At 40.9% G+C, this 25,481-nt stretch overlaps 1 protein-coding gene across 4 annotated transcripts in view; it reads right to left on the bottom strand.

The window, feature by feature from the left end:
- Nucleotides 1–1,509: 1,509 nt before the first annotated feature.
- The window catches only part of tns1b (tensin 1b), a 185,431-nt gene continuing 161,459 nt past the window's right edge, over nucleotides 1,510–25,481 (bottom strand). For 3 of the 4 annotated variants that reach the window (XM_066685865.1, XM_066685866.1, XM_066685868.1), the window contains 15 exons: nucleotides 22,904–23,079; nucleotides 21,676–21,814; nucleotides 18,245–18,340; nucleotides 16,882–16,899; nucleotides 15,802–15,973; nucleotides 13,621–14,624; nucleotides 12,799–12,885; nucleotides 12,145–12,273; nucleotides 11,374–11,466; nucleotides 9,691–9,768; nucleotides 8,719–8,790; nucleotides 7,183–7,351; nucleotides 6,988–7,056; nucleotides 6,488–6,517; nucleotides 1,510–4,663 (listed from right to left, as the gene is read on the bottom strand). In XM_066685865.1, coding sequence (XP_066541962.1) covers nucleotides 4,522–4,663; nucleotides 6,488–6,517; nucleotides 6,988–7,056; nucleotides 7,183–7,351; nucleotides 8,719–8,790; nucleotides 9,691–9,768; nucleotides 11,374–11,466; nucleotides 12,145–12,273; nucleotides 12,799–12,885; nucleotides 13,621–14,624; nucleotides 15,802–15,973; nucleotides 16,882–16,899; nucleotides 18,245–18,340; nucleotides 21,676–21,814; nucleotides 22,904–23,079 — 2,474 coding nt within the window. In that variant the 3' untranslated portion in view covers nucleotides 1,510–4,521. The remainder of the gene's footprint in view (nucleotides 4,664–6,487; nucleotides 6,518–6,987; nucleotides 7,057–7,182; nucleotides 7,352–8,718; nucleotides 8,791–9,690; nucleotides 9,769–11,373; nucleotides 11,467–12,144; nucleotides 12,274–12,798; nucleotides 12,886–13,620; nucleotides 14,625–15,801; nucleotides 15,974–16,881; nucleotides 16,900–18,244; nucleotides 18,341–21,675; nucleotides 21,815–22,903; nucleotides 23,080–25,481) is intronic. The other variant, XM_066685867.1, reaches the window with a different exon arrangement.

Here is a 25,481-nt window from a genome sequence, read left to right as displayed (position 1 = left end):
GAGGTGGGTAACTGAAACAGCCATACTGCAAACAATGCCCCCAAAAGACCACGAGTGCAGAAAGGAAACAGGAGAACAGGAAATATTTAGGCTTGGTTGTGTATTGAGATCCATGGGCACCACACACCAGCTGACACCTTTCACTCTGATATATACCAAGCCCAAACCCACATACAATTGCACATAAACTAATTCCAAACCCCAGCAACAAACATTAAAACCCCAAGGCAGTCCTGGGGGAGCAGCAAGGCATGTCCCCGCCATGATTTAGGTAATATTTCTTGTTTGCATTCTGTTGTCAGTGTTTGATGCAAGGTTTTTATATTTTACATAAATTATAAATAATCTGCCATGTCACAGCAATTGAGAAATTAAAACGAACACAGGTCCACTCACCCATGCTGTCCGAACTGCCTACATCATGCCTAATCACACCTCACACCAAATGCAGCAGCTAATCACATGCTACATTATGTCAATTTTCCACACAAACAAGTCTTATAAAAGTAAAGCTTTCTTTAAAACAGGAAGCTTCCATGCTACATTTGATACTTGCAAAGATGTATTTTCATTTTTAATGAGGTATATTATTTAATACAGATTTAATAAATATCAGCGTAGGTGTGGCGCCTTACTGCGTTGGCAATGTCATTTGTCTGTGTTAAGACGTTACATTGCAGCTCTCTAAGTTTATGGACCCAGGTAGTGCTTTAAATGAAACATTCATGATTGTAATAAAAAAAAAACATTTTTTTATAAAATTTACAAGATAATTCTTCACCTTTTGCTAGCTCTCCAGTCTGTTTGCATGCTAGAAACTAGTCTGACAATCTGTGTCTGTCCAGTATGCTAGACAATGGAGAGAACCCCAAAGGTTGAAAAGTATGAACCGAAATGAGGATATTGCTCATGACTGCTACATCATTTAATGTGGAAATGTCTCAAAACTCAAGAGATGTGCTACAAAAGTAAACTCAAGTTATGAGTTTCTGTGGTAATTCAATAAAATCTTAGTCACCCCCAAACACACTGTTCAACCTTAAAAAACGCTTAGCAACCAGAGAGAACTGCGATTACCCATAATCGTAGACATTCCTCTTAAAGAATTACATATTTTTATAGGGCAGTACAGTGGCCCAACAGGTAGTGATGCTGTTACACCCATCCAGGTTCATGGGGTTGTGGGTTTGAGCCCTGCTCCAGGTGACTGGCTGTGAGGAGTTTGGTGTGTTTGCAACTCAGAAGTGTCCATAGGTGTGAGTGTGTTGCTCTGGGATGGACTGGTGCCTCCTCCAGGGTGTGTTGTCGCCTTGTGCTCAGTGATTCTGGGTAGGTTCCGGACATACTGCGACCCTGAGCAGGATAAGTGGTTGCAAGCAAAGTATTCATATATTTTATGTAATAATTTTTTTTGTTTCCCTGCTTCCTCTGTTCTAATCACCTCTACCACTGTCATAGATTCAACGAAAGAAACAGTGAATACACACAAGAAACAAAGGCTTTCAAGGAACAGTGTACTTTAATGTATCTGATTTGGATTGCTCTGTAATATTCTTCCAAAAACAACAAAGGCATACAATATAAGGCAATAACACATGGTTCTGTACAGCAATAGTAGCACATTCACACATTCTAGGCCAAGAGCTATTGTCGATTAGTGGGCACAACACTGGCTTACACACAAGAAATGTGAGAAATTTGTTAGGGTAGGACTATTATTTTTATTATTAAAAAAATAATAATAAAAAAATGACCAATTAAAAGATGTAAGAATATTCTTGCTGGCGAGTTATATAATAAATAGGAAGTGAGCTGATCTAAGTGTACAGGCCAAGTGAAATGTCTAACGTGGCAAGCAATGAATACAACTGAGAACAATTTCTGATGTGTACATTACTACTCATACAGTTCTGAATGTTGAAGAAAGGCCTCTTTATTAGAGACACCTCTTTAAAGTTATTTTTCACCTTTGATATTGTTGCAGCTCTTGAAATTTAAGTGCTTTGAAACCATAGTGAAGAAGTTTTTTTTTTTTTTTAAGGCTAAAGGGGAGAGGAGCGGCCCTATGTTGTTTCACACCAAACCGAGTCTCTGCACTCCTCAACAAAGACACCGAGCCATCCTTCGGCACACTGATCAACCACAGAGTGATCAATACTCAAACAAAGGCGTACAAAAGTCAAATAAAATCTTTGGCAAAAAAAAAAAAAAAAAAAAGAATAAGAATAAAGTATTTACACAACAAAGGAAACATTGTTTTAGGTCATTAAAACATGGTAATGGCAATGGCCACGACATGTGTTCTGGGTTTGACATTAAAGCAAACGTATCTACTGACATACTGATGTCACAGACAATATGTCCAATTCAGTCAGACAGCGGGAAATATTTCTCAAATTACAGTTAAAACACTGCAGTAATCGCCTGCATCTTAAGGAGATCTCCAGTGGAATTGATATTAAATGACATTGGGGCACATGCAACACCTGATTATGCCTCAAGATGGTGCTATGGATATTCATTTCTGGAAGGGGACAGGATTTGGCCTATAGTAGATACTGGGAAAGTCAGGGACTCGTTTTTTCGTCTGTTTTGAAGCGTTATTGAAGCAAGTGCACTTTCTGTACTCTGTAAAGCCCTTGCACTCCGCCCACAACCCGTTCAATGTGAAGAAACATTTAAAAAAGCAGTGTCAGCTCCTGTCTTAAAGCCTAAAGCAATAAAAGACAGTGAAAAAATGTCCTAAAAAACACAAGGACAAGCGTTCAAATACATACATTTACACCATATTTAACTAAACACTTTTTAAAACCTCTCCATTTTGAGCTTTTAGCCAAAATAGTTGTTTTCAAAGCTTTTGTAATCTTTACGTAGACTATACAATATATGCATAAGTATATGAGTTAACATAGCACAATGTAGCAAAATAATAAATATTCAGTAAGTCACTTTTTTTTTTTGTTTGTTATATGTATTTAGCTTACTTTGAGGGTGGTGTTTGTGTGTGTGTGTGTGTGTGTGTGTGTGTGTGTGAGAGAGAGAGAGAGAGAGTTTTGAATAAGGCCTTCTTAAACACGGATCTGCACGCATAAATCTAACTCCTGTAGGCTTGCCGAAAATACAGCATAGATAGCATTGGACAATGGTAGTAGATAGTAAGAAGCCCCAGAAAGAATAAGGAACATAGGCAGTCAAAAGAGGACAGAGGTCAGAAGCTAGACAACCCCCTAAATGACCAGAAGGAGCATCGAGAGTGGGAGGACACTGCTGGACATTCCCTTCCCTAGGCAGGTGCTGGGGAGAGCATCACACACACAGATGTGTTCCAGAGGGTTGTGACTGGACCAAAGCATGGACAGGACAAGACAAAATCTAAATAGCCAGATAAATTAAACCCATAAAATTCAGTTCAGTGCATTGAATTGTCTCAAGTTGAATGCATATGTAATTTCCACATGAATTCATTGTAATTATTTTGTTTTATTCTTTCTGTATTTCTATGCTATAATTTTACTGTCCCTGTAAATCACTTTGAATTGCCATTGTGCATGAAAGGTGCTCTATAAGTAAACTAGCCTTGCCTTGCCTCGGTCGATATAAGGGACCGGTCATTCCTAAAGTCTACTGAGAAATGTTTGTGAAATACTCCTGAAAAGTACAGCTGAATGCAGACCACATAAAGAGACCAGAGCAGAAAAAGAAGCAGAAACCCAGCTAACAAAACGAAGTCTTTCAGACGTCCAGAAGGTGTTAAGGGGATGTTGCTTGTTAGCTGGAGACAGGTATCTGGCCCACATGTTTTTGCTAGTGAAAGTTTGGTCTTAGTAAGTGAATTGCCACAGTGATACAGGCCTCATGCCACCCAGCAATTGCCAGGACACACAAGATAACATGCAAAATGTTCTTAAGTACTTTTAGCAAGAAAATATAGATGCCATTTCTTGGAAGAAAAAAAATACAGTATTAATATTTATGTATAGAGACATATTTGAACATTCTCAGAAAAAAGCCGTCTTATTTTACAAAGAAAAAAAATGAAAACAACCTTCAAATAATTACAAATGTATCCTGCCAGCTGTCTGATCTTTGGTATCAATCCAAAAAACACCTGATAACAGTCTCATCATCATCAGCCCTCTTTTTAAACTTTTTCTTTTCCTTTTTTTCTTAAAAAAATACAACACGCAAACTGACACCAGTCCCTCTTTTCTAAATTGACCCTGCACAGAGATGAAGATCACCTCTCTCCTCCTGCTCACCACACCCCTCCTCCTCTTCACTGCACTTCCTCTGTCCCCATCCGAGCTCTACTCTTTAAGGCCATCTGAACATACCCCTGACACATACATTACATACACACATACACACACACACACACATGCGCACACTCAACCGTGCAAGAACTCAAACACTCTGCCCAACTTTAACACACACTAATGAAATAATACAGAATGCGTCAGAGCAGAAAAGAAAATAAAGCAGTCCTCCAAAGTGGGGGAAAGAGGGGGTTCCCAGAGCAGCTCATCGTTTCTGGGAGCCGATCATCACTTTGGAGACGAAGTTAACGATGGCAGTGGCGGGTTGATCAGGGTCCAATTCTGCGAACAGGTGACTGACATTGTCTGTTGTGCTTCCCTGCTTTCTGGCCACAAAACCAAAGAACCTGAAATGGAGGAAGAGAAAACAGCTTTTGATTTGTTCTTCTCACTTTAACCTAGATTTATGAGCTGTTCACCAGGCAGGCACTATTCGACCGTCTTACACCTGCATTTTTCAGCCCAATCTCAGTTGTATCAATTGTCCTAAAACTGAAGACAAATAGCTGCATACATGGATGCAGTTAAAATAATTGTAACCACAGTGCTCATCTCCTGGAGCACAGCAGGGAAACTGTTGATTAAAGTCTAAGCAGCAGCTCTATGAAAGTGTCAAACAAATAAATACAGTGTATAATACATATAAAGCTGCACTTAATTTAATGCAAAATGAGGAAAAGGTGTGTTGTTTTTGGTTGCAATCATTCAATGTACAGTGGGACATCTGTGAACAAATGACCCAAAGATCCCAAAATATCCAGAAAATGGACTAAATTTGTCCACTTTAAACGGGCACTTTGGAAAGGACCATCCGCTCACTCCGTTATCTGTAGCTCATTTCACTGGTGCTTTTCCAACTATATGGGCATGTAAGGACACCAACGAAAGGTGTTCAAGAGCCTCTGTAACATGGAGGTAAACAGGGTAAGGACACTCACTTCGCCTGTTTTAGTTGGTGTTAGTTAACGTTAGCTTGACTCGCTAAACTCGGTGGCTCAGATTATACTCGGCTACGTAGCTGCATTACGGAGGTTTATAGTGTTGGATGAATTCGAGTTAGACTTCGATCACATTTACATCTAAGCAGCTATTTTCATTTTAATTCATACTTATATATGTCAGTAACTAAAATAATGTGAAATATTCATATAGGCCCATTAAGTGGTGCTTAGCCTTTAAGGATGTAGTGCTGGACAGTTCAGTTTGCAGCTACTTTTAACATACCACAGTACTCCAGTGACTGCACAGTCTGTATGAAGTATTACCACAAATGAGTGCCGTAAGGCAAGCTTCTCCATGTCCCATCAGATTCAAATCCAGAATGTCATTATTCAGCTCTTAAATAATGGTAGAACCCAATTTCAAACTGTATTTACTACTGCATCCCAGCCCTATCTTGTGGACTTATTTAGCCTTGTGCATTATGATTCTGGGTAGTCAGTGGCTCAGAATATAGATGAAAGAATAAAAAACTCATTTAAAATGACTTTTTTGACAAATTAAATAACTGATGAGCAGGTTTTTTACTGTGAAAAAAGTACTTCTTTTTTTTTTTTTTTTAACTGCCCCATTCCAAAGAAGTTACACAACTTGTACATGGATAAACAGATACTATAATTTGTTCAGATTCTTAATTTATTGTACTGAATCTCTCTCTCTCTCTCTCTTAAACTGCATCATCCCCCAGCAGAACTGGCTTTGATTCTGACTCCATATGCCTTCATCTTTTGCCCAATCTATTAATCTGTTCTCCCTGCCTCAGTTATCTGCCCAGTTAATCAGTGCTGATGAGCTTTTATGAGTGGTCTTTTACAGGCTCATCTCTTTAATACACAGCCCAGAGGAGCCATGAAAATACTCAAATGCTCTACAGCTCCAAGTGAGTAACAGGTTTTAAGACACAGAGTAACACAAGACAGAACTGTGTGTGTGTGGTGGGGAGTGATGGTGGTAGCAATATGGAGATAATTGCAATGAATAAATTAAGTGACAGATGACTACATAAAAGCTCACGAACAAAGACCTGAGTACAGAAACAGGACTCTTGTCTGAGTTTATGAGCATTTATGCCTCTTAAATTCTCAAGTCCTATCTCTTAAATACTTAAGTTCTCAGAGCAGATAATAAAGTATGTCAGCAGTAATCCTTACAAACAGCAAAAATGTACTTACTTTGCAGTGCCACCTTCTGCTTTATTCCACCTATAAAGACATTCAAACAACTGTCATTTTATAGTTACTTTAATACATATTTAACCACTATGTCAACTGCTTTAAGGGGAATTACAGCATTACAGCACATAGCATATATGCTATGGTGAAAGGAAACTTTAGTTGTGCTGTATGCAACAAATATACACAATGCCCAAAGGTTTGTAGACGGCAACTATAAATGAATATACACATCGATATCTATGGTTTAATTTATTTGCATGTGTGGATTGGACGGGTTGTTACCGGCATCTGGTGAGAATTTCATGTAAATAACATCTTTATAAATATATTTACATATAAAATGGTGACATGTTCAATACTCATTACTATATATATATATATATATATATATATATATATATATATATATATATATATAAACATTACAGTGTCAGCTAAATAGATATGCCTCTTTATTTAATGTATAAGCAGTTCTTCCGTCTGTTGGAGATACATACTTTCTCTCCTGTGGGTCAATATCACAGAACGTGACTGTGTTGATGGGGTAGTGACGTCGGAAGAAAAGTCTGTTGATTAAATGAGATGATTAATTGTTGATTAAAATAGACACAACAGAAACCAGTCTGATTTACAAATGAATAATCAAGTATGCATTCTTTGTCAATTCAACTCTTTATTAAAGACAAACTCACTTCCTCTGGTTGTCTGTTAAGGTGATGCCCTGTGACGACACCTTAAAATGAACAATAGTGGCAGTGGGAGAGGGTGTGGTTGCCATGGTTTCTGAAATGGCCTTGGCGATGGCCTGTGGCCCAGTTAGAGACTCCATATCCACCGAGTTTATGTACAGCACGTTGCACGCTGGGAAATAAAACACAAACAATAGGTTAATAACAGAATAGAAAGAGTTTAATAGGGAAATACCTCACTGTACACAGACACAGACGTGTGCATCACACTTCAACTTTTATTTAAATAATTTACATTATGCAGATGGTAATGTTTAATTAAAACTATGGCTGTATCTTGATACCTAGTGAGCTGTTTTCCTCCCTATCACCTGCACAGGCATTTTAATCAAAATCAAACAATGAAATGAAGGAGCTTTTTGAGTCAGCAGTGCTAACGCTGCCCAATTCTTAATGTTCAATGCAAAGACTGTTAATGCTAACTGCATTCTAGCACGATGGCTAATAACTGACTTATTGAAATTATGGCCTGAGCTAACTAGTATTCTAATCTACAAATACAAATCTACAGCTCGTGCCTATGTAATCAAAATTCAGATTTAATAACATATCTGACATATAACTAACCACAGACTCAAGTAGGAAACTTGTAAATTTAAATCAGGATGTTACCACTATTCAATACTAAGTTACACACACCACACAAGACCAGCTTGTTAGTATCATTGCATTAGATAATGTATCTTTCTCCTCAATTCTTAATTCTTCAACATTCATGCAATGCAATTCACTCATGGCAGAAACATGCTCTCTAGCACCATTCAGAACATTTTTGGAACAACTTCAAAATAAATAGCCCTGCGAACTGAAGGAAAACCTCACAGCAGCCAGGCTGAGTTTTAGTGGACAGACACACACAGATGCAAATACAGTCTCCGGCGTTCTGTTACACTTCCTCATGCACAGTTTGGAGACAGAAAAGTCTCTCTCTGTCTGGGATGCGTCAGTCGAGGGGAAAGCACAAAAAAAAAAAAAATAAATAAATAAATATATAAAACATAACACTGAGTTTACCATGAGAATCAACAGGACTCTTCTGGCCTAGAGTCACACATGGTGACCACAGAATGAAGGAAAACATGGTATGGTTTCAGAAGTGATATCAGAACACAAGCAGCCAACAGGCCCAAAGTAACAGTTTGTCACCAGGCTGGAAGTCACTGTATTTTAAGTGTGGGTTATTTAAGTGAAGATATCATTTACAACTCAGCTGTGAAATGAATAATTTAAATATACAGTTAAAGTGTACAAAATAAGCATTTTTCTTTGTCATAGCTTCCCTGAATGTTTTGAAAAATGTAGGATTAATTTTGCACAGTGGACCTTGTTCACAACTGTATCACAAATTCATTTGAATGTAGACTAAGTACTGATTATGTTAATTTCATAAACTTTTAAGAATATGGAAGATACTGTAACATTTCCCTGGGATAATATAGTAAATACATGATAAAATTAAAATGAAAAATATCTATTTACCTGCGCCCTGTTTTAGCAGTTCTGTGGCTGGATTGACTGGTGTGGTAACCTCTGGGGTTTCTTCATGGGGGTCTGCAAAAACACATTGAGGGCATATTAGGGCACAATCTTAAAGCCACACTCTACAGAAGAACTGCAAATAACCCTGAGAGAGTTACACTTTATTAAATAAAATGTTACATAAATCTCTTTCTGTGGCAATGTGCCCTGTCCATCTCTCTGTCTATTTCTCATTCTCAGGGGTTAGCCCCCAGGGTGTGAAGCTGATTAGCATCAGGGTCACAGCCCTATAATTCTGTCACTATGTTTTTAGAAGCCTTTTAGAAGCATGATTATCATTAAAAAAATGAATAAATATGTGGCATACATGTTTAACTGTGCATCAAATCTTAAGTAATGCCCATTCAAATAATAAGGTAATATTATTTCCTCTAGGTATAAACAGGTGAATGGAACTGAGCTAAAATGGAGGAATAATAAATATCAAATTAAACAATTTGACTTTTTTCTATTAAAAATTTCTTTAATGCTCCATTTATAAGGGTTCTCTTGATGTGAGGTGACATTCACCAAATGTTAAAATTGGACTGTAAATGACAAGATAGTGTATGGGGATAGATGTGACTAGCTGTCTAACACCAGTTTTTAGCTCACACTCGTGAAGGAAATTCTCACCCTGCTGGGGTTCTATATCTGTGATTCATACCCCATCAACTCAATGCTTTAAAGAACACAGATGAGCCTCGGCTCCCATGCTCCTCTCACACCTGTGTGGCGCTTAAGAGCTGAATGAGGAAGACTACCAGCTGCACTGACTCTATGCTCACTACAGGAACTATTCACACTAGCAAAGAAGCCATACATCACTATGACAGAGAGCAGAGAATGGGGTCATGTTTACAAGGCCTCATGTACACACTCACACACACACGCAAAACATATGTTCATGAGACCCCAAGACTTATCTGTTACCTTTCGTGGGTATAACCAGTTTGCACGGCAAAGCCAGTGGAGTAATGGAGTGCTGATACACTAATGCAGAAAGACAACCTGAGAGAGAGAGAGAGAGAGAGAGAGAGAGAGAGAGGGACAGAGAGAGAAATTAGAATTAGATTTATGACAGCAGAAATCAGAGAAGGACATGCTTTACATGACAAACCTCCCAATGAGGTCATGCTTTGAAGCTATGCCCTGCAATTCATCATTTAAACAGTATCAATCCAGCCTCGTTAACAGCAGCGGGAATCTGATGATAGCACTAGCCTGCTACTCCATCTCAGTAACATGCCTGTATGACAGCACTGGAACACAGTACTAGTGAAAGTCCACTGTGTCAAACCTTTTTACCTGTGTTTTTCAAACAGATTTGACTCAGTTCCTTCAAAAGAAACATCTACCTCCTTTTTTAGAGAAGATGTTTCTTTGAAGTGAAATAAGATTTATAATATTAATATCTTAATAATATGCAGTTTTTGTTTAACTTAGCAAGTGTGGTAGTAATGTCAAAGGGTCATGTTAATGCCCAGCAGGAAATTTAAAAAATCTGATACTGATATGGACTCACGTGAAGAGCATTCTAAACCTCTTGTAAATGGTTTTGTGAAATAGGTATTCATTCATTCTTTAACCACTTATCTGATTCAGGGTCACGGTGGGTCCAGAGCCTACCCGGAATCACTGGGCAGAAGGTAGGACCACACCCTGAAGGGGTGCCAGTCCTTCACACACTCACACCTAGGGACACTTTTGAGTCGCCAATCCACCTACCAATGTGTGTTTTTGGAGTGTGGGAGGAAACTGGAGTACCCGGAAGAAACCCACGCAGACACAGGGAGAACACACCCCACTCCTCACAGACAACCACCTGGAGGAAACCCACGCAGACACAGGGGGAGCAAACACCACACTCCTCACAGACAGTCACCCGGAGGAAACCCCCGCAGACACAGGGAGAACACACCCCACTCCTCACAGACAACCACCTGGAGGAAACCCACGCAGACACAGGGGGAGAAAACACCACACTCCTCACAGACAGTCACCCGGAGGAAACCCCCGCAGACACAGGGAGAACACACCACACTCCTCACAGACAGTCACCTGAAGGAAACTCACGCAGACACAGAGAGAACACACCACACTCCTCACAGACAGTCACCCGGAGGAAACCCACGCAGACACAGGGAGAACACACCACACTCCTCACAGACAGTCACCCGGAGGAAACCTACACAGACACAGGGAGAACACACCACACACTTCACAGACAGTCACCCGGAGGAAACCCACGCAGACACAGGGAGAACATGCCACACTCCTCACAGACAGTCACCCGGAGGAAACCCATGCAGACACAGGGAGAACACGCCACACTCCTCACAGACAGTCACCCGGAAGAAACTCACACAGACACAGGGACTCGAATCCAAAACCCCCAGGTCCCTGTATCTGTGAGACTGCGACACTACCTGTGCCACCAGAAATAGCTATTCCAAATGGTAAGTTTGGTTAAACTCACAAATAAATTCAAATCAATATAGCTGATCTCTAGCCATTCAAATTCTACAGATTACTACAGTTCAGAACTTCAAATTTGGCAGCATTTGACATTCTGTGTGGATGAGAAAGGTATGTATAGTGGACTGAAATACTGACCGAAATAGGGCTCGTTGGGACAGCCCTTCAGCTTGACCCCTTTTGGACTTGTCTCGATCAGAAAGTGGCGGACCAACTCACTGGTGACATCACCTGCAACATTCCAAAAAAAATAAAAACAACAAAGTTGTGTCGAGTTGAAATAAATAAATAAATGTAGTGCTTGACATTCAACATGTTTTACATTTTATAGAATAATATAAACCCTTAAAATAAGCAATGATAAAACACAGCCAAATAAGGAGACGGGTGAAAGGAGACCTTGTGTTGGCAGCACTCTTTTTGTCGTGCCGGGCTGAGAACATACAGTGTTATAATAAACAGTAAGCATCTCTATTTTCCACAGCTGCTTCTGCACCAAGGAATGCCTGGAAGAAATGCTACAACAACAACCTTAAGGATGTGTGGTTAATTTTCTCTGAACACCAGGCACAATTAGAGCCTGGAGCAGCTGCACTGAAAGATGTCCTCGTCCGCATGTCTTCACAATACGTTTTCATCAAGGACTTTGCAAAACACTTGCATTACATGTGAAACTGTGTGGACAGGAGCTGTTGATCAGATGCTGAGAGATGGATTATGGGTTAGGGCAGAGTCAGACGGCCTGTCTGGAATCATTTTGAACAGAAAGGGCAGGCAGTGCGTTAGTGCAGAATCTTCCAGGAAGCTCCTGGCTGCAGTGTATCGAGATGTCGGTTACTGTTCAGGGAGCTGATAGTGAGAGAATGCCTGTAAGTGATGGGCATGGCCTACGGGTGCTTGGTCAGATACCTTTCTTGCTTTGCTGAACCGTGGGTGGCGGGGAGGCCACTTTCATGGCCAGGCCATAGGCCCCTCTGAAGGAGTGACTGTCCCGAATGATGAAGGCTCCTGGCTCCCTCTCCTTCAAGATGTTGATAGCTGCCAAGTAAAATGGACAGAAGTCTTAGAACTCCACTTGTGTTAGAACTTGTAAATGTACTCCTTCTTAACCATATCAGAATATCAATATTATAGCCATATATGTTAAGGTTAGGGTCAAAATCCAGAATCCAGTATGAAGCTATGCAGGGTTCTGTGGGCTCTTTTCAGCATGTACTGGAGTTAAAAAAAAACACAGCAGATGCAGATGTTCGTTTGGCTTAACTCAATGCATATGATGCAGGGCATCTGCAAGTGTTTAGAACTATCTGTGGTGCAGATTGTCTAATCCAATAAGAGTGTGTCTCACAGGAGAACCAGATGTGGAGGGCAACAGTCACTGACCTCATAATGAATACACAAACCAGGTCCACTCAGGACACGGTAGGATTGTTTATAGGAGTTATATGCCTCATATCTCTAACTAAATGTAGATAAATTAGAACCCCACCCCCAAACCAACACATAAACACATGCACACACACACACATACACACACTGATCACACTCATGCCAAGAAAATACCTTGTTCTCTGGAAATATCTGGTTTATACCAGAACTTGGTAGTGTCTTGGACAAACTTTACATTCATTCTGGTCTCTGGGCTTCCATCTAAAAAGAGGATACAAGATCAGACCAGGCCTCGTTGGTCAATGATGTTAAATTAGAATAATCTCATTGGCAATAACAAGCTGGAAGTAAACACACAAATACACAGACACACCAATTTTGGATACGGTGACACAAGACTCTGTCTAAAGTTAGCTATATAGCCTCATCCACATTCTTGAATTATTGACTTTAACAGCTTCATAATAACCACAAGCTCTTTGCACTCCAAATACGGCAGACAGTGTTTCCAGTATTTAGAAAGCAGTTCCAGATTTAACCACAGAATCACTATCAGACGACCAGAGGTCACATTCTATCATAATGACAAAAATACAGTGTGCTGGGCTTATTATATGGTAGCGCCTAGAAGAGCTGACTCAGCTGGATATATACAACTGACAGAATTAACACTTCCACTGGGGCCTCCTTCAGCTCAACATTCAAGCACTAACTAAAATCACTCTGGATATGTAGGTCACCTGTAATTCTTGGATGAAGTTTTTGTCATTTTCACGTTAAGGATTTTACATTAAGTAGATCATAACAATACATATGGAACAAATCATAGCCAAGGGTTTTCACTCAGTTTGATGTGCATCTGTCAATGCATAATTCCATAATAATAATAATAATAATACATAAACATGCCTGATTATTTACAAACTATTTATTTACTATTCTAAATAAAAAAATTCAAAATCTAAATTGACCCTCCTCTTTTACACCTCTGCTTACCACACATGTTAATTTTGGAGAAATCAGGAAGTGTGTGGAAGAAGTGGACACTTGGAGTGCTCCCTCCACTGGACATAGGTGACGACAATTTCCCATTGAGGCTTCCATAGGACAGGCTGCCATTAGGTCGCTCCCCACTCGACATGCGCCTCTTCTCAGGCAGTTGTGGCTGCAGGCCGGGACTGCCCTGTCTAAAGCTGTCAGGATACCCTGCTGGGGACACTGGGAAGGATGGTGTGGAGGGTGGGTGATACCCTGAGCTGCTGCTTTGGCGGGACAGTGCTCCATGTCGCTCATCTGGGGTGGTGTAGCCACTGTACATGGGGTGTCTGTCCAGGCTGGGGCTCCCATGACTCACCTGAGACATGGAGGTCTGTCTACTCAGGACCGGACTACTCTGATTCGGCTGGGAGATTGATGTTTGTCTGCTCAGGACGGGGCTGCTTTGGTTGGGCTGGACAACTGACTGCATAAGGGATGGTTGATAACCTATTGGTGAGCTGCTCTGAAGACCTTGTCTGACTAAAGTGGGGCTGCTCTGAGTCCCCTGACTAATTGGCATCTGTCTGCTCAGCATCGGGCTGCTTTGTGTCGCCTGGGAAACCATACCATGTCTAGCCAGTATGGGGCTGCTGGACACCGTGTATTGATAGCTGTTGGGTGGAGATGGCTGCCGGTCCAGGACTGGGCCGTCGTGATTGGCTAACCTGCTGTGGAGGGCAGGGCCTGAGGAACTGTTGCTGGTTATGGTACGGTGCTGTGTGCCAGGACTGCCCAGGGCAGGTTGGACACCAATAGAATTACATTGGATGGGCTCTGGAGGAGAGGGGCTGATGTCAGGGCTGATATAGCTGCTTATTAGGCTGCCAGAAGAGGAGTAGGAGGGGTAGGAGGGCATCGGGCCATAGGACACGCTCTGTGAGGGTAGAGAACGGATACCAGACTCTAGCGGTCCATGGGATGGAGAGCTCAGGCCCACTCCACTATCAGAGACTGGATGCTCCCTAGAAGGCAAACAGATGTCATGTTAGATATATATATTGCATGACAATCTGCCGAGCAAATTCCTAATAACCTTTTAGAAGCGACCCCAAATGCCATAACAACTACCTAGCAACCATGAGTTATATTATGGTAACCACCAATACCATGAAAGTCATCTCCAATACTATGGTAATCCATTAGTACCAATAGGATTAGCAGGATTCCAGGAACCACCAGAGATACAATAGCAGAGTGTTAACCTAATGACCACCAAATACACTGTAGCATCCACTAAGTAATTGTTAAAAAAAAAACAAAAAAAACAAAGCCGGCATCCAAAATATCAACCTAGAAAAGACCTGAGCCCTTGCATTTTGGAACTATATATATATATATATATATATATATATATATATATATATATATATATATATATATATATGTGTGTGTGTGTGTGTGAATTATTTGTAAACACCAAGCTTGTGTGTATGATGTTAATTAATGGTTTATTAGGCTTTATTTTCCATTTACCCACATGCTCCTGCTGATTGATCTCCACTGCCAAACCTGGAAAAACATGAATCTCCATTTGTGTGGATGTCTATTTCATTTCATCATTTGAACACACCAGCTATACTTCACATCGTGTGAAAATTCCATGATGAATGAACCAATAAAAATGCTCCAAAATGCTTTGGAATAATTGCATTATTATCAATTTGTGTTGACTTCCACTGAAAGTTAAGAGGGTTGGTTCCTTCTGCTGTAAAGTTACTATTTTGGAGATACATTTTTCTTTGGACAGTGATGGTATGCTTTTTCATTGCAAGGGCTCAACTAGCAACTCCCTAGCAACGACTATGGCTACCTTAGCAAATGACATGTTAATCTTTCTAAACAGAAAGACATGATTACACTTTCAGGGGCAGGGAAAGTCTGTTCAGTTTTATTATTCTAGTGTAGTTGCTTTTCCCCATTGTGAATGTGAAATAAATGATAACCTCACAGTTGAGTAGGGTTTATTATGTTCTCTGTGTGTGAGTTAGAGAGAGAGTGTGATTTTATTTTTGCATTATTGATTGTTTTCCTGCTCTAATATGACTGATGAAACACATCAGCCCTGAGAGATATGTTACATACATTAGCGTGGTTATAGGTGTTGGCACAGCAGTCAAGCCATTAGCAAGCAGCACTCACAGTTCTGGGCTTTGCACAGGGCTGCTGGAGGATAGTGGGGTGTTGAAGGAATGAGATGGGGTGACTCCTCTGGCCAAGCTGCTGCTGTCAAATGCTGGAGACACCGGTGAGGATGGCTGCCCTCCAGCCACTGCTGCAGACCGGGCAACGGACTCTACGTAGCTCCGAGGCTCTGCAAACACACACAATCATCAGATTTCGTCACCCCTTGGAAGCTGGACAGCGTTCACTAGTCCAGCAATCCACAGCTGAAACTTCATGGCTGATGATGGTCAATGATGCAAACCTAAACATAAACACACATCCCGGATTGGTCTCTGTGGCTCTGACCTGATTATCAGCAAAGCTCTACGTGCTTCAACACAAAGAATACAGATGAAGCTTCATTTAAAGTAATTGTTTTCTGCCCTGAATTGAGAATTTTGCTACAGTTTTTTGACACATACCACCACAGATCTTACTGTATATCATTTTTAATAATCCATTTCCCACAATAAGCTTACTGTAATGGGCCATGGCAAAAATAGAAGGAAGAGGAATGTATGTGCTGTGGTGTGGTTGTGAAGCACTTTTGACTACAAGCTCTGGCTAAACTTAAGATGTACAGACACAGTCTCTGTGTGATGAGTAATCAGCCGAGGGCTTTTCCGCTGCCACCCCATTGCTAACCTGTCCTCTAAAGCTAAGGGAATCTGTTTATGATGAAGGACATCTGCTTTACTGGACCCTTAGTTGGGAATCATCTACAAAAAACAACCACAGACCAATGTTCTGACTCTAAAAGTCAGGTCTCACAAAGGTCTCTGATAAAGATTCATTGTTAAAGATTAAAAAAACCCTGATCCCTCACTGACTGCATATTCAGAATCCACATTCATCTGCTATGAGGGACAAGGACAACATGAACATGTGCACTCTATGTGGAATGTATGTGAGCTAAGGAACTTGGTTTCAACTAATGGAAAGCTCTAGATGTGATAATGGGTTTAGTGCAAAGTGAAAGGAAAGGGGTTGTTTATGGTGATGAACTGGTGGAAAGTGGCACAATCACATGACTATTCTTCATTCTCAAGCCCTTACCTTCCTCTTCCTCACTCTCTGGAGAAAATCAGACAGAAACAACAAAGGTGGAGTTTGGATGAAAGCAGAAAAATATTTTAAAAAGAGGCATAAAAGTAGAATATCAAAGGGATGCTGTTTCTGTTTTTCCACATATTAGATAGGATTATTTATATATAATTGTGATATTATTATATTAACCAGTACAGTGCTAGAACATTTTGAGGGAGAAGGAGAGAGAGAGAGAGTGGGGGTGGGCTCTATTGAAATATTTCACACTTTAAAGGTATTACCTTTAAATGAGCCTGAACTTGCCTAGGAACAGAACTAAAACTATCCCAAAATAAGACGATTAGAGACAGAAGGTACAGTCTTTTTGGCCAAATCTAACAGCTTTCATTCCCCTTGCTCCTGCTCCTCTCACAGGCGTTAGAGCCACACCATCTCCTCAAAACATCGAAAATGATTTCCACCCTTTAAAAACTTATTTATCAGTTCTTTTTTTGCAGATCTTCTCATATTCTGATGTGGCTGATGTTGGCAGTATTCATATCAAACCCAGAAAGCGGCCAACACCATAAAAAATAGTCACACAAATCCCCCACTCCCTTCTCTCACACAAACATTCACATATATACCCAGCACTGATCACACACACACACACTCTCTCAGTGAACAGGTGCACTCACTTTGTGTAAAAGCAATCCAACATAACCACATATGAAATATAAAAGCTGTTTCATTTACAGGCACTTATGAGTTGATTGTTGAAGGCAGGGAGAGTGAGTGGCTGAGAGGGTTGTAAAATCAAAATGAAAGGTCTATTTCCTTGACTGTGTTACATTGAACTTCTTTTTATTGGAAGGTTATGGTGTTGAATGCCCTGAGAGAGTCATTTTGTGCTAAATCACTGTTAAATCATGTGTCTTACGTGGAGGGGGTGAATATCCTATATTCTTGGGGTTCTATGCGTCCAGTGTCCTGTACTCACACACCACAAGTCTGAAGTGGTATTTAGTAATTGCTAATTCCACTCACTATCTAGGTCTCCCACTGTGCTACAATGGTGATTTCACTTATGTTATTCAAATCACAGGGCCAACACTTTGATTTGAGGAATGGTACGTTAAGCTCTAGAAATGGTATTTTTTTTATATATTATTTTCTTGTTTCTAAGAGAAAAGAGAAAAATGGGGCTTGTCCAAAAACTTTCAGTGAAAGTACACAGAGTCCTACAAATACAAGGCACTGGAAACACAGGGATGTGTCCTGACATTTCACTAAGCTATTATAGGGATAACAGGGATGATCCCATGTAAAGTATGTGTGTGTTTGTGTGCGTGTATGTGTGTGTGTGTGTGCCAGAGTGTTCACCCTTGCTCACCTGAGCCTGTCTGGTTAAGAAGGATCTCTGCAGGGTTGTGTGGCTTCAGGCCCAGGAAGGACAGCGGTGTTTTAGCCAGACCTGGAGGAGAGCGGCCTGAGAGAAAGACAGAGAGAGAGACACAAGTTGGAGTGGTTGCCACGTATAATGACTGAAAGTCCTGTTTTCGTCTTAACAGCACAGATCTGTGCTTACTCTCTGAGAGGCTACAGTATGCAACAGAATCATCTCGGTCAGTTCTGTCAGTTTGTATTAAAATAACCACCATTAAAAACTCTTAAACTCTGTGGGTCTGAACGCAGCTCACTACTGTTTAATTACACAAATTACATATTACTTTGATCATTTATTACAGGGAAATATTAAGGAAATAATACACATAGAGTAGAAAGTGTAAACAAGAATGTAGCAAAACTGTATCCTCTGGAAAATGGCACGCGTCTGAAGCTGTTAAGACGACACTATGACACATGAGTGTCTAGAGTATTTATAGTGAGCCGTCCGGGAATTGTGCAAATGCCTCATGCTCACTGGGCAGGCCATGCAAGTGCCCCGTTCTGAGTGTGAACTTGCTGGGTTCCACACACACTCAGTCAGGCTGCATACTGACAGAACAATAACAGAACATGTCACGTCATGCAGGCAACCACACCTCAGCAAAACACATTACACAACACAACACTCAGACACACACACAGCTAAATCCAAGGTGTCAGTTTTCATGTTTTTACACAGGACCAGTGACTCAGCAATAACAAAGGTGAATAGTGGTGCCCAGCAAATAAAGAAGACTGTGAAGATGGCATTAAGACTAAAACAGGTACAAATGGTAAAGTCCAGATGATGAATGAAGCAGAGCAGAGAGCAGCACTCAAGTAACCTTTTTTTTTTAATATGACTGTGTGTTGGACTAAAATTCTGCCCACTGCAATGATGTGCTGCTGTTTGGGTACTGGTGTTATGGATACGATAATGTGCATATTATCAGTCAGTAGGGGTATAGTGATTCACATTCATAACAATAATCAATAGTATAATCTGTAAGAATAATACTGTAATCAATGTAATCAATACCCAAAATAACTAATACGTTAGTCACAAATTAATTGTAAAATATAAGGTATATTTTATCCTGTGCAACTCCCTTTGTCATGCTGCCGCTCAGGGATGCTTAATAATGGGGCACAAGCATGGCCAGCTTGCCGTCAGAGAATGTGCAAGGTCATTATGCTTTCTGGGACTCTCAGATGGCTGACAGATATTCAATCAAACCTTTGGCATTTTTTTGAAAACGGCAAAAAGAATTTAACACCAACTGCCAATTCAACATATGAAATTAAATACTGGAATGATTAAAATGTGAATCACTGTGGTTATCCTTGGGATTAACACCATAACTTCCCTCACTACTGCCTGTTTGAGTGAGATAATAAGTGCTGCTCTCCATATTCATGCCTGCTGAAGCAACTGTGGTTCCAGTTTGGGTTTGTGCCTGGTGCAGCTGGGACACGGTGAGGGCTGGGACAGTACGTGCATCCTCCACTTACCAAAGAATCCCATACAATTCTTTGTATTACAGCCAAAGTGGCCCAACGCAAGACGCGTGGGGGATAAGGGGCGAGGGTTAAATGGAAGATTCATCAGCCCTCCTTTTCACTGCAGGAGAAGGGGGCCGCAGTGATGCTGCTGCTTTAAGGTGGCTCTCGGAGCATGTGGGCTTCTTTACGCCAACCCGACAGAACAACCTACACCATCTCCTGCTCCCCACAAATCCACAAAGATGGAAATAAAGCCCCCCTTGGCCTTTTAAAGGCCCGGAGAGTCAGAAAACCCTGAGAATGCTTTTGCCATTAGTTTGACTCCAGCAGAAAAACACCACAAAACACTTTATGAAGTGCTGAAATGTAAAATGTACACTAAATATCCCTGTCCTGTGCCTCATAAAAGGAGTATTCCCGAAGAATCATATTTTTCTATTTTCATAGACTGATATTACAATAAGTCTTGTCAGGCCTCATTTAGGTGCTTGTGACAGCGGTGCTCTGGAGAACGATCGGATTTGTGCTGAGTGCAAAGCAGCTTCAGGCTAAAATTTCAACCAAAGCAGCCGGGCTTGGAGGGGTTTCAGGCGGCATGTCTGGTGAGGAGAAATGCAGCAGAGGGCCAAAGAAAACAGAGCAGGTCGAGAGCATGGGTCACACACCGGCATTTTGAGAGGGTCTGCACATTGTGACCTTGTAAAGAGGCTTTTATGAGTGAGCTGTAAAGCCCCAGTGGTCGGGCTGTGGGTGCAGGAGGTAGGATGAGGTAAGAGGTGATTAAAACCAAACTCTCCTGGCTCCTCTGAATGCATCGTTTCTGTCTGAGTGTGTGTGTGTGTGTGTGTGGGGGGGGGGGGGTATATGTGTGCACTCAGCCTTGATAGACTGCAGAACACTTTGCCTTATTTTGAAAGTTGGTGAATCCCATTTGATTCAGACTGGTATGTTAAAATTAGTAAGCCAAAATATTCTGTTAATATAAAACAAATATTTATCAACACAACTATTCGTTAAAACCTGAGGCCACAAACATGGACTGCAATTTCAGACAGTGTTTAGTGCTGATGAGTGCTGTCACCAAAGGAGATAAAATGCACTCTGGCACAAGGTATTGCTGCCACAAATCTGATCACAATATTTACATTTCTCACTTTGGTTTGGAGAAGAAAACTTTCATCGGCAGCACTTTGTGCATACATGAGGATTTTTTGGGGAGCAAGAGAGAGCCAGTAGTTCTTGTCTGAGCTGTTCGGCATGTCTATGATCCAACATAACGCATGCCTTTACGCCTGTCGTCGACACAAATACAACATCCCTTTCTGTTATTCTACATGTGAACTGAGTCTAACTTCTAACATCCACAGCTTTAGCTCATCTGTGAACGATGTTCTGGGCCTTACATAATGCCCCAGAGGTGGGACTGCAATTTGGCTATTCTGTGCAGCTCTGCCAAGGTTTGGATTAAAGAGAGTGTACTTATATATCTTTACCCTTAAAGTTTCATGTGGAGAAAGAGGAATAAAGAGGTTATTCTTAAAGAAAAGAGACCACCACCACAGGTACATAGCATATTTGTCAGAGTATATCACCATCCCTACAAAACCTACACTTCATAAACTACTATACAAAACATGTCTAGGTTAAAAATTAATTTAATTTAATTATCATTCAACTTAAGTCTTTAAATGTGATCTAAGAATCAAGGACAAATGTATTAATTAATTACTGCTCCTTACATTACAAGGCCTTAACTGAAATGTACAAGTCATTTTACTACAATCAGCTTTTGCCAGAGCTTTATATTTTGTTGTCTCAGATGTCGGAATTTATCTTTCTACAGTCTATCCTCTCAGCTCTACGGCGCCCTCCTCCTCCAGTTGGGGAACTTACACAGGTTGAAGTAAGGGGTTTGTGGTGAGACGGGGAAGGCAGGGGTTTGGGGGAAGACCTCACCGCCCACGGTCGGTGGGGGGCTTATGGGACCCCCCTCCATCTCCTCAAAGGCCTCCCTGTAGCTGTGCATGTGTCCCTATAGAAAAATAAGGAAAAGAAATCAACACATAGGCATCCACAGTATTGTGTATTGTGTAAATGTCAGAGATCATGAAGCCATGAAGCACACATTCTTTCTCTGCCCTTGAGACATTTCTGCTGTGTCTCAATGGAGTGGCCTTTCCAGAGCCCAGACCTCAACCTCAGTGGGTGTGTTTGTGTTTACCTGGATTGGACTGTGAGAAGCAGAAAATGCAACCAAATGCTAAGACTCAACTTTGTAGGTTTGGAAATATATCATAATATTCCATCCATCCATTATCTGTAAGCGCTTATCCAATTCAGGGTCACGGTGGGTCCAGAGCCTACCTGGAATCATTGGGCGCAAGGCAGGAATGCACCCTGGAGGGGGCGCCAGTCCTTCACAGGGCAACACACACACTCACACATTCACTCACACACTCACACCTATGGTCACTGAGTCGCCAATCAACCTACCAACGTGTGTTTTTGGACTGTGGGAGGAAACCGGAGCACCCGGAGGAAACCCACGCAGACACAGAGAGTACACACCAACTCCTCCCCCACACGAACCCACAACTTCCAGGTCGCTAGAGCTGTGTGACTGTGACACTACTATATCATAATATTAAAATACGTAACTAGAGAACAACATATTAATCTTAGCTTCTGTGTATTTTATAATAAAATAAAATAATAAGCTAAATATATAATAAATAACTTGTAATTAATGTTCATTCTGGCTTTAAATGATATAAATGAAGGCTGGTCTATGACCTATGCACACTACTGTACAGATATGCCTATGTATGCACGCATACACAAACAGACACACAACTGTGGATGTCATAAGCAAGTCTCTCTCTCTCTGCATATTATCAGGAAAGGTTTGGAGTAATATTTTATCTGTTTAAAACATGGATTCCTATTGGTCAATGGGATATGAAATATTCACATTATACATGTGAATAAATATCTACAACCAATCTTATCTACTGACATTAAACGTATATAACAAAAAGCAGAAGACATCTAGATTATAAGGTTAGCTCAGAAATCCAAACACATATCATAAAGAAAAAAACTTCAGTGGGTCTGAGTTTACCTCTTTAGGCCGTCCCCCTGGGTTCAGAGCAATCGTATTGGCCAATTCTGGTGAAATACAGCGAATGGGGGAACGGACATGGGTGGGGCTGTCATCCTGGGACTGTCCTTCACTTGTGGTCCGAAGTCGTCCTGGAGCTGAGCCTTCATCTGGTGACATCTCTCGAGACAGGACACCTGCACCCCCCCGCCACACACACCTTTAGTGACCTTTAGTCATAGCAGCTCTCTCGCTAACAACATCAGAGAAAGCAGACCTACAAAGAGTCATTATCTGTATATTTCAGTATCACAACAAAGCAATCACAGAATGCTTAGGTGAAACAGTCAGTGAACTTTAATGGCTGTGCTTTTCCTATTAATGTCTTCAAGGGACTTTTAAATCTTTTTACAATCAAAGCCTGTTTGGGAGTATTCACTGCAAACAATACACTCTTTGTAATAGTCGTAATTTTCAGAAGAACCTTAAAGAAACACTTTGAATTTATTTCTCTCATCTGTGCTTTGGCTGCTAACATTCAACCTCAAAAGTGTGCCGTAGGCTGTTTTCATCAAGTCACATTTGATACCAAAAGTAGTCTGTAAAGAAGACAGGATTTTTTTTTAAGAGTTATGCTACTTGAAGAGGTAAATATGGATTGTAAATTTGGAGATTTGGCTGGCATTAAAATCCTTTAAGCATTGAAATATCAAGGATACAGGAATGGAAATGAATACATAAATTACCTCACTGTATGTTTACTCAATGTCTTAATCATACACACAGTCTTATGCAAATCATAATTTTTGGAACCTTTATATTAAAATAAATTTAAAAATGCCATTTGTCTTCAACTCATTTCACACAATTTTCACAGGCCACATTTTCTATTTTATTATATTTTAGAAACTCCAAATATTTGCATATTTGAATATCAAATTGTCATATTCAGATTGCGTAGTATCCACACATCATGTTTATCTCTTTGGTGACCCACCAAATATATATATATATATATATATATAAAACAGAAACAAACCAAAGGCATTCAATCATAGTGATCTAGCTTTAGTTGTGTTCATAATACAAGAAATAACAAAGAGTTACATAAAGAGTAGCTGATCCTGGATCAGATATCTAGTTCCATCATCACATGGGACAGTCCCCAGTCCACCCCAGCTGTCTCCAAATCAGTGTTCAGTCATACACAGCCCGGTTCCCATCCCACTGCAGTGCACCCCAGACGGGGGCGGTAAGAAACACACCCTGGTGTGAGACAACAGAGTATTTTGGGAACCAGGCAACAGCCCGAGCAAAATATTTACCAGCTCCCTCTCTCCCAGTCATGGAGCAAGTGAGCCTCGTGGTGTGTCCACTGCTCCAAGCCACAGTATGAAAGCCAATGGCTGCTTAGACTGGTGCTTCCACATCTCTGCTATAATCAATACCTCCTCTGGGACTAGCGGCATTGAGTTTAGTGCCAGGCCCAATGCATCAGTGCCAGTCTGAGAGCATTTTTAAACATAGTTCAGCCTCGACAAAGCTCTTACACAAGGACTTTGATTGGTTTGGCATGGTGTATTTACACAAGCAGGGAATTGAACCCTGAATGCTCTACTGCATAGAAGGCAGGGGTTTTACCGTCTTAACTACACCAATCATATAATTAATGCTATTTGACTGATGGCATTTTGAGACTGGCCCACCACAATATTGTAGAACAACCTCGAAGCACACAGGTGTATTCGGGTAGTTGGGGTGAAATAATTTCCCGTGCTGTGTTTTAATGGGGCTTAACACGGTAATATGTGATATTACTGCCCCAAATTACTTCATTTATTCTGATTCTAGTGCTACACACTGCCCTGTCACTTGGAACTGCCCTGAACTGTGCCTTTTGAGGCTGCTCCATGACTTTGTGTTGGTGGAGGCAGTTGGGCTTTGATATTAGATTATAGATAGCAAGACGAGATCTCAAATTCACATTTCCCCATTTCACAATGACCTTTCTTACCTAATTTGCCTGGCTCTTCTTTTTATTTTGTTGGAAACTGAACTGCTCCAAAACTGGCTTTTGGTTGCATTTGGTTTTGTGGCTAGGTTTGCTGCCATTGTGTTAATTTTATAAAACGAACACTGGCATTCAGCCGCTGCAGTTGGGAAAAATTACACTATTAAACTATTGGTTTGAAAATGATCTTTCTGCAGTACACCTGTCTGGAAGCATTTGAGCCCAGGGTTCCAATGTGGATGGTTAGGAAGATATAGAGCTGAGAAAGAACCGGGGTCACCTCATGGTTTGACAAAGAGAAGGACTACTCCAACAGTCAAATCAATGTTATACATACAGCACCAATCGTCCACAGCCTATACACAGTTCTTGAGTCCGTATCCAAGAGCTCTGTCAAACACAAAGACCCTGGATTTATTGATCTGGGAGAAGAGACCAATGTTGGGACAGATCAGCCTGGCCCATGAATGAGCCCTGGAAGATTCATCCCTCTTCAGGCCAGGCCCAGAAACATGCGAAAACAGACGGAGTGACACAGCACTGCTCCACAGCTGTGCATGTCAAACACAGTTACCGTTTCCTCGGCAA

Source organism: Hoplias malabaricus, chromosome 12, assembly GCF_029633855.1.
Source record: "Hoplias malabaricus isolate fHopMal1 chromosome 12, fHopMal1.hap1, whole genome shotgun sequence".
Taxonomy (NCBI): Eukaryota; Metazoa; Chordata; class Actinopteri; order Characiformes; family Erythrinidae; genus Hoplias; species Hoplias malabaricus.
Note: the sequence above shows the minus strand (reverse complement) of the source record. Positions and strands in the feature narration are given on the sequence as shown.